The following is a 9,106-nucleotide window of genomic DNA, read 5'->3' as shown; positions in this document are numbered from 1 at the left end:
CCCTGGTGGACACTAGAGAGGATGCAGCTTTAACACATGAAGCTTTGGCTTCACTTGTCAGAATCAGAGGTTGTCGCCTGGTAAGAATAATAAACCCAGTTACAATAACTGACTTCCTGTTGGTTCAGAGCACCAGCATGCAGCTGTCCAGTTTAGAAGCTACTCACTGGTGTACATCGTTGAGCTCCTGAGGGTGAACCAGATCGTCCCGACCGAGACCGGCGGTCTGCTGGACCGACTGGGACTCAACCATCCAGGTCTGAACAGAAGATGCCTGGTCCGTGGACGCCGACGTCGGTGCAGATGGTTGTAAATGAACGCTCCTGTCAGCCAGGTGAGGGGCATGATGGGAAGCCACCGAGCTCACAGCGCCAGCGGCTCCGGCAGAGGCCTCTTGGACGAAGGTCGACTCATCGTGTAATCTCAAGCCCAGAGAGCGCCTGTTGGTCGGGCGGTTTGAGGGTTCAGGACGCCCAGAGGGCTGCTGGGTAGGATCAGGGTTCACACTGGTGGCCGTTTCTACTAGAGACAGCTGCAGCAAAGGAAACAAAGGTCGGTGTTTCACGTACGTCAGATTGTAGGTCTCTGGCTGACTTGACGGGATAGTTTGGATTTTTTTAAGCGGGGTTGTTGGAGGTTTCTCCACAGCACCAGACTCCATACATAAAAACAGATTCTACCTCTCAGGACACTGGAGCTGTTGGTCTACTGATGCCTCCATCTGTTAGTGAGTTTGTGTGACTTTTAGTGAATCTGAATAAAACTTTTAAAACACTAGACACAACAACACAGTAACAGATGGAGGCAGCAGTAGAGCAGCAGCTCCTGTGTCCTGAGAGGTAGAATCAGTGTTTCAGGGAAAGGAGTCTGGTGTCTTTGTAGAGATTACATGTTCTCCTGTCTGGTTCTATAAACTCATCTCCTGTAGTAGAACCCTGACTGTGGAGAAGAACCTCATACAAACACACTACTGTCCCTTTAACTCAGACATATCCAAGTGTCCCATCTGCACCCGAGTCAGAGGTCAGAAACTCAGAAGTACGATGACTCTGATACGACATGAATGCATAACTTAAAGTCTTTTATCTTCAGATGAAGCGCTCATCAACAACACGAATAAGAACCAAACATGCTTCAGTCTCACCCTCTGCAGTGACAGCTCGCTGGTTAAACCTCCACACGCCTCTGGGTCAAGGTTCGCTTTCTCCAAAGTACTTTTAATGCTCAGGATGCCTTCTTCCTGCTTCATAATCATCGTCTCCACTGGAAACAGAACTGAGTTCATTTAGCAGTATGTGAAATTTGTTTTTAATCTTAAATGACATCACAGCAGGTTTATTTCTTTCCCACTGCAGTTTAATTCATAAAGCATCAGCTTACTCATCTCTCGCCTGTCCATCGCCTGCTTCTCCTTCAGCTTCTGGAAGTATTTTGCTGCTCGGACTTCCTCAAAGCAGAGCTCAGATCCCTCACACACGAGCACCTCCTTCGTGTACGCCGGCACGGTGTGAACACCGGAGCTCGAGGGAATCGTCCCTGAAGTCTCAGAGCGAGAGACTCTGAGGAGGAGGACGACACACGTCAGATGGTATCAGTTTCATAGTTCGGCTGGACACGTATTTATGCAGCACGTCACACAGTCCACATGCTGTGCCTCTGACAATCAGGAGAAGCACCCTCTGAAGGAAAGTCACCACCTCTTTGAGTGGATGTCTAATCAGCAGTGAATGACTCCTCAGTGACTACATGTACCAGGATGCACGGCTGCATTCACCTTTTATCTGAACACGTTGTAATCTAGCTTCAGTTGTAGAGCGTAAGTGTGATAACTTTGCTCAGCGTCACCAACTTGATCGTCCTTTGCGCGACATTTTTTTTTAGCTTTAATCCTCTGAACCCTTAAAACCAACCAGCAGGATGGAAAAGCATGTTTTCTTTTAAACAATCCGCAAAACTTCACTGTTCATCAGCCAGAAGCTGTAAAAACGGTCTTTATCGTCAGAGTTTCATCTATCCGACGGTCCTTGAACACATCGTGTGTGACGCACGGTTCCGAAACAAAGCCTTCAATTATTATATTCCATCAACAACATTTTATTCTTCATGTTCTCATTATAAATGTCTCCTCTAGTAAAGAGTTCACTTTAACCAGATTGTGTAAAAACATTAAAGTGTGAAACTATGACGTCATGATTGATTCATCTGAGACCAACAGTCATGTGACAACAAGGAGACACTCTGACTGAACTACAGGAAGTGAACACGGAGAGGAGAGGCTGAAACATGTGAATAGTTTTATAACGTGTAGAGCCTCCATCTGCATGTTTAACCGTGTTTTCATGTGTTTTAGTGTCATCTGAAGACTGACTCTCTAGCTTCAGTGTTTAGTGTTTCAGAGACACGAACACCTGCAGAACTTTACACACAAACCATGAAAGGTGACTCACGTTATGACGGTTCTATACGCCGGTGGGTTAGCGGGACAGTCCACAGAGTCCTGTAACAGAGGGCGAGGATTAGCGATGGATCTGAACATCGTATTGATATTAAACGATCATCACTGACGACCAAAGACACTCGCCTTGTTTGCAGCTGCCGGCTCTCTGTGAGAGGACATCTGATTGGTTAAGAGGGAGTTCTGCAACGGGTTTTGACTCCCAGCTTTTAAGAAACAAATATATTGAATAAATATTTATATATTAAACATAAATATCAACAGACGGAGAAGGACGTGGATGAGACACTTACCGGATACTGGTGTCTGGCTTCTGGTTCTCGTCTGAAACTGCCTGCAGATCAGATTTACTTTTCAGCACATTGAAGTTATTGTTGAGCATGTTAGTGACTGTACGAGTCACACTCAAACCACTATGTAACTCCTGGTAGAGAGAGCGGCCAACATAAACACAGTAATGTATTTATCGTTACCCGTGTTCACCGAGGACGGTGTCGGCTGGCTGGGCTCGGTTCTCCGTGGCCTTCTGGTACACGGCCTCGGCCTGGTCGTTCATCCCCCTCTGTTCACACTGCTGAGCCCAGGCCACGTAGAAGGCAGCGGTCGTGGTGCCGACACCTTTACTGAACACGTGAGTGTACAGAGCGACGGGGTCCGAGTAATAACTCGCCTGTGATGCAGAGACGCAGTGATGAGACGCTCATGTGAGGCCTTTAGTCTGGACAACATCTCAGTGACACTTACACATCTGATGCAGTGGTTCACGTATCTGATGTCGTTGGCGTATTGCTCGACATTCAGAAACCTCTGAACCAGAGTGTCGAACACCTGCGACATCCCGCTGCCTCCGTCTGCTGGTGATCTCTGCTCCAGGTACTCCACGAACCTGGGAATAGAGCGGCAAGAGAGGCGTGCAGTCACGTACCTTATTCACCTGATTGCACATAAATAGGTGGGAAGATCATACGGGGATGACAGTTTGCCTAAACATAAGGAAAATAAGGAAAGAGCACCATGAAGTCACCATTCCACCTGAGACTCCACCTCCAGGTACATGAGACTGTAACGAGCTCTGAAAGTAAACTGTGAGCTGTGCATCTTGTGAACATCTTCAATTAAAGAATATCGCAGGTAAACAAACTGTAGGACACACAGACTTTAATATCTACTCTTGTTAGAACATTCAACCTCAGACAAGAGAAATAACAGAGTAAAGAAATATAAAAAATGCATATTATATACACAATAAAATAGAATGATATTAAATTAACCAACTAAAAAAATGAAGTAAAGGTACCTCAAACTTGTACTTTTCCTCAACTGATATTTCTTTCCTCCACAAACAACGTTCCCAACGTTCCCCAACAAACACCAGAGCTAGCTAGCTAATGCTAACCGGTTCTACTCACTTGTCCCACGGGTCCAGAGGGTCGTGTCCCGTGTACGAGCCCAGTCTGCTCTCAAAGTGTCTGAAATAATACACACAATTAAAGGAGAGCAGAAACAACGAGGAACGGTTGTGTTAGTTCGTAAATAAGTTGCAATTCGACGACAGCAACAAAGCTAACCTAGCTAGCATGAAGCTAACACCGGATAGCGCTGACTTACTGTAAATAAGAGGGAATATCCATTATGTATTTAAATAAAGTCCTTTTGTTGTGTTGTGTTCGACATCTATCGGGTCGATTGTTTCACGGATCAGTTCCGCTCATCGTTTAGGTTTGTTTCTCTCGCGCTGAAGGTACCACTAACGGTACATTTTAAATTCCGCGCTCAGCCAATAGCAACACGAGGATTTGACGGTGATTCTAAAATCACGCCCCCCAAAGTGTGACGTATTTCCGGTGCAAAAAATACTCAAATAAAAATAAATAAAATAAAATAAATGAAAATGTAACAACCTTTTTTTGTAGTGTTTTATATCAAGACAAATAAAAAATGTGACATAATGATGTTTTGCAATTTATTTTCACGTAACACAATATTTTTGTCCGCGTCCGTGTCACGTGGACGTTGAATCAGCTGATCAAAACACGGAAGTGGATGACACGTGAAGGAGGTGAAGAGCTGCTCTGAACGTCTTCTTCTTTAGGATTTATGAATCGTTATCCGGTTGTTTTAACGTTTCGACGTTACGGTGGGGTCTGAAAGTGGTCGTGTTTCATCTGTGAGTCATTAACGGTTTTCTGAGTCGGTTTTTAATGTGATCCGGTGGTTTTGCGGTCATTTTTTACCTTATATTTTCTATTTTAGAGTACTTCAGCTACCATATGAGATGTAAAACATCATAAAGAGACATACGTTTATCGTAAACATATATTTAAACTGTGGTGGAAGAAGTACTCAGGTATTTTACTTCAGTAAAAGTACTAATATGCTACCACAGTGTACAAATACTCTGTTATGAGTAAAAGTCCTGCATTCAAAGCATCAGCATCAAAATATAGTTAAAGTACTTATTATGCAGAATGGCACATTTCAGAATATATATTATATTACTGTATTATAATTATTGAGCTCATGGAGCTCATTTTATTTACATTGAAAAGTATTTTACTTTATATTCTGCTGGGTAGCTTAATAATAATACATCATAATGTATTAGTGGATTTATGATTTAGTATTGATAATCTGAATCGTTTCAGTTTATTCACCAAACGGACATTAAAGTCAATAATAAGACATAAAGGACTTATGTGACGTGGGACAAACTGATAAGCTATGAGCTTGAGAACAGACTTTAAATATATGTTTGTTTACCAACATGTTGGCATTTTAGTGCATAGTTGGACTAGTTCTCCGTCCACAGGAAGCAGCTGTAGAAGTAAACGTATGGCTTCATAACGTCCTTGTCTTTGTCCTCTCCCTCCTCTCCTCGTCGTGCTGGACTTGCCTCCCCAGTCGGCTGCAGCAGCTGCTGCTGATGGAGAAGGTGTTTCGCTGTCCGGCCCGTCATGGCTACGCTGTGGAGGTGTCTCCGTTCATCCCCAACAGACTGGCCTGCGCCGCCTCCCAGTACTACGGCATCGCTGGTGAGTGTGCTGCTGTTACGACCTGTTCAGACACTCCGTGGGACACACACATGTGGACATCAGAGACATGATGGTGACAAATTAAAGTCACATCTGGATAAATGACACACACATACAGCACGGTTTCATAATCCAACATCTGCTTATCAGATCTGAATCTAATTACATCTAGTTAGACTCCATTTAGATCACCTTTTGTTGGTCACTGAAACGCCTCCTTCATGTTCACAGCCGACTGGTTTCTACTGGTTTTAAGATACTGGTTCTGCCTCTGCATGGCTCTCTATGTTGATAAGCTGGAAATGAGGACCTGATGTGCAGAAACGTTTCACTGTGAAGCTCTGAGGAGTGTAAGAAAATATGGTTACTCTCGAGTGTGTCAGTGTTTCTCTCGTGTTATGATGCAGGAGTTATGGGTCAACGTATTACAACACTGTAACGGAGGCGACATATTGAGGTTTTTAAATCAAATTTTAGAAAAACTGTCTTCGTAGAAAGAACGCATCAAGATATGCATTAAGTTAAGTTTTTCATGCAACCAGGACTGTGAGATCTGCATTTACGTTCATCACAGTCGCTGTAACATCCGACATCAAAGCGCCACTTTCTGTGCAGTCTGAGCAGCCGTCTTCCACCAATCTCTGCATCTTAACTATTAATAATCAATAGTGCTTTTGAGAGATGATACAGTGTCACAAAACACAACAATGCTCGACTTAAGTGTGTCAATATTTGTGATACTGTTTTGGTTTTAGTTAATAGTTTACATGCAGAGATTGGCAGCAGACAGCAGCTCGCAGAGTGGTGCTGTAATGTTGGATGATTCAGGGACAGCTCTGCTTACATTAGATTAAACTAATTACTTACAGTATCGCAAGTTATCGAATTGTGACCTTCATATCGTGATACTCCGGCCTACTGTAGAGGAAAGACACAAAGACACACAGCTCATCGTAGTTTCTTCTTTGCTTCAGCATCGACTCGCAGAGAGCACAGACACCCAGACAGCCCTCACCATCACAGCTCCATGAGGGAGCGTGTTTGGAGGAACGTTGTTCAGCCCAGTAGAGTTCAGAGACTCTTTCTTTGTCTGCTGTATCTAAAAGTCACACTTAGTTCTTGTGTATTTGTAGGTTGTGGCTCTCTCCTGGTCCTGGATGAGACGGAGACGGGGGTCGCTGTAGTCCGAAGGTAGAGTCTGCTTCTTTATTTACCTTCCTTCAGCTCTCTCTCTCTCGCTCTCTCTCAACATCATTTGTAGTTTCATTTGTTTGTCTTTTAACTGTTATCCTGTGAAATGAAGGATTGATCATCTGCAACAATCCCTGATTCATTCATAAATGTGAGTCAATACGATGACACAGGTGTGTGTGTGTGTGTGTGTGTTAGCTGGGAGTGGGGTGACGGTCTGTTCGACGTGGCGTGGAGCGAAGCCAACGAGCATCTCATGGTCGCCGGAGGCGGGGACGGCAGCCTGCAGCTGTGGGACACGGCCAATCAGGACGCTCCGCTGAGGGTGGCCAAAGAGCACACGCAAGAGGTGAGACGACTCCTCCACCGACGGAGGAAACATGAGGGGGAGGATGCTGAGTGTGTGACTCTGTGTGTGTGTGTGTGTGTGTGTGTGTGAAGGTGTATTCTGTAGACTGGAGTCAAACCAGAGGAGAGAACCTCATCGTCTCTGGGTCGTGGGATCAAACAGCCAAAGTGGTGAGTTTCCGTTCTGTTTTTTTGGACTTTCCGTTCTTTCGGCGCTGTGTTTTTTAAATGAATGTCTGTGTGTTGTTCGTTCCTGCAGTGGGACCCGGCTCTCAGCCAATCGCTGACCACGCTCAGGGGTCATGAAGGGGTCATCTACAGCACCATCTGGTCGCCTCACATCCCAGGATGCTTTGCTTCAGCCTCAGGTGGGAACGCACGCAACATGAGCTGTAGGGATTCATTGTTTTAGGGAGTGATGGAAAGAAAGGAGGGAAGGACCAGGAGACAACCTCCGGTTCTGCACCGGGTTTAGATGGAATCCCGTGTCAGAGTGGGAACAGTTGTGTAGTCTGGTCACAAGGTGGCGCTGCAGCTCTAACACGGTGGCTCTGCTCTGCTGGTGATTTTAAAGCTCCTCCTCTTGCTTCAGGACCTTCAGAGTCAGCTCCTTCATTGTTATGTAAAGAAAGAAGGTTTCACACAGAGCCGGTCAGCCTTCTCATCTTATTATGAGTTTAGTTATTTGGTGGATGAAAAGCACTTTATAAATGAAGTTTCTATTATTAATATTTGTTATTATCTGCATACACGGAGCAACTAGTTGGCGTCAGAGATGATAGCGTTCATGCTCTTTAGAGAGCAGGAAATGTCCCATTATGCTCAGCTAACTGCTGTTATTTAGTCTGTTGATTGGAGGGTTGTTCACATCACCTCATTAATAACCAAGCAGCTTGGTGCAGTCTGAAGGTACGGAGGACACAGATAGTCAGAGGCAGGTCTGCAGGTTCTCAGGGTATTTAATTAAACACACTCCAAGTAGTACAACAGAAACCTGGCTCAGTCCAGAGCTCCATCACACAACTAGAACATATAAAGTAGCTCAGCCGGGCCGCTAGACAGCTAACCGGTCTCTCTGATCAGTTTCCTGCTTCACAGTTATTCACCTCGCTGACGAGGAGATCGGCTCCAGGTGTGTCTCCTCCCACACCTGATGCCAAAGCTCTCCTGCAGGAGTGGGTGGAGCCCTCTGGCTGGAATGTAGATTCCTGTAACTACCCTGGACCTCAGCCCCTGACACACCCAGGCAGACTGAGGCTCCACCCACACGAGTACGTCTTAAAACAGGACGATCTCCGTCCACACAGCGTTTCAGCATCGTTTTCTAAATGATCTCCGTCCAGACGAGCACGCCTGAAAACCAATATCCCGGGACTCTCCACGTACACTGGGCATGCGCGTGGGTGCTGGTGTAAACAGGAAGTAGATTGGTTGCTTAGTTAAATAATAAAGTAGTCTTTAATAATGAAAGGTTGTGTTTGATGCTTAAAACCTCTTGCACATGATGCCCCCGAATTTGGGGGCTCTCGGGCTCAGCCCCCCTGAAAATATTGTTTGGAAAATGGACTTATTGTTCGCCAAAATTGTGGATTTGTACATTTTTTTTACCGGATTAAACAGCAACGTATGGGCAACACTATCATATAAGTCACTTTTTACACACTCCAAACACAACTATGGACTACTAATATAAGCATCTAGAAAAGAGCACAGTGGCCTCCATAATCCTTAAATGGAAGAAGTTAGGGACGACCAGAACTCTTCCTAGACCTGGCCGTCCAGCCAAACTGAGCAATCGTGGAAGAAGAGCCTTGGTGAGAGAGGTAAAGAAGAACCCAAAGATCACTGTGGCTGAGCTCCAGAGATGCAGTAGGGAGATGGGAGAAAGTTCCACAAAGTCAACTATCACTGCAGCCCTCCACCAGTCGGGGCTTTATGGCAGAGTGGCCCGACGGAAGCCTCTCCTCAGTGCAAGACGTATGAAAGCCCGCATAGACTATGAGAAATAAGATGCTCTGGTCTGATGAGACCAAGATTGAACTTTTTGGTGTTAATTCTAAGCGGTATGTGTGGAGAAAAC

The 9,106-nt window shown here is 45.2% G+C and overlaps 2 protein-coding genes across 3 annotated transcripts; one reads left to right on the top strand and one right to left on the bottom strand.

The window, feature by feature from the left end:
- Positions 1-42: 42 nt before the first annotated feature.
- On the bottom strand, positions 43-4,202 carry bub1 (BUB1 mitotic checkpoint serine/threonine kinase). The gene is made up of 10 exons (XM_031839238.1): positions 4,064-4,202; positions 3,865-3,924; positions 3,200-3,341; positions 2,929-3,125; positions 2,749-2,789; positions 2,582-2,661; positions 2,448-2,497; positions 1,381-1,559; positions 1,145-1,263; positions 43-532 (listed from the first exon to the last, which is right to left on the bottom strand). The coding sequence occupies exons 1-10, from the start codon at positions 4,084-4,086 to the stop codon at positions 164-166; spliced, it is 1,260 nt and encodes a 419-aa protein (XP_031695098.1). The 5' UTR covers positions 4,087-4,202; the 3' UTR covers positions 43-163.
- Positions 4,203-4,476: 274 nt separating this feature from the next.
- On the top strand, positions 4,477-8,685 carry pex7 (peroxisomal biogenesis factor 7). 2 transcript variants are annotated; one of them, XM_031839237.1, is made up of 6 exons: positions 4,477-4,514; positions 5,357-5,487; positions 6,621-6,678; positions 6,877-7,027; positions 7,120-7,197; positions 7,286-8,685. In XM_031839237.1, exons 2-6 carry the CDS (start codon positions 5,379-5,381, stop codon positions 7,436-7,438), a joined length of 549 nt encoding a protein of 182 aa, XP_031695097.1. In that variant the 5' UTR covers positions 4,477-4,514; positions 5,357-5,378; the 3' UTR covers positions 7,439-8,685. The 2 variants fall into 2 exon arrangements, with proteins under 2 accessions (XP_031695097.1, XP_031695096.1); XM_031839236.1 differs by having other exon boundaries at positions 4,496-4,622.
- Positions 8,686-9,106: the final 421 nt, after the last annotated feature.

Source organism: Anarrhichthys ocellatus, unplaced genomic scaffold (assembly GCF_004355925.1).
Source record: "Anarrhichthys ocellatus isolate YVR2014 unplaced genomic scaffold, GSC_Weel_1.0 scaffold1428, whole genome shotgun sequence".
NCBI lineage: Eukaryota > Metazoa > Chordata > Actinopteri > Perciformes > Anarhichadidae > Anarrhichthys > Anarrhichthys ocellatus.
The sequence above is the reverse complement of the archived record's forward strand: the minus strand, read 5'-3'. Positions and strand labels throughout refer to the sequence as shown.

Bases quoted from the DNA above. Each gene is read 5' to 3' on its own strand.
- bub1 (XM_031839238.1), bottom strand. From the start codon at position 4,086: ATGGATATTCCCTCTTATTTACA. The intron at 3,342-3,864 runs GTGAGTAGAACC...CTCTATTCCCAG, and splicing joins CCTCTGGACCCGTGGGACAA to GTTCGTGGAGTACCTGGAGC. The intron at 2,662-2,748 runs GTAAGTGTCTCA...GTTTCTTAAAAG, and splicing joins AAGCCAGACACCAGTATCCG to CTGGGAGTCAAAACCCGTTG.
- pex7 (XM_031839237.1), top strand. From the start codon at position 5,379: ATGGAGAAGGTGTTTCGCTGTCCGGCCCGTCATGGCTACGCTGTGGAG. The intron at 5,488-6,620 runs GTGAGTGTGCTG...GTGTATTTGTAG, and splicing joins CCAGTACTACGGCATCGCTG to GTTGTGGCTCTCTCCTGGTC. The intron at 7,028-7,119 runs GTGAGACGACTC...GTGTGTGTGAAG, and splicing joins CCAAAGAGCACACGCAAGAG to GTGTATTCTGTAGACTGGAG.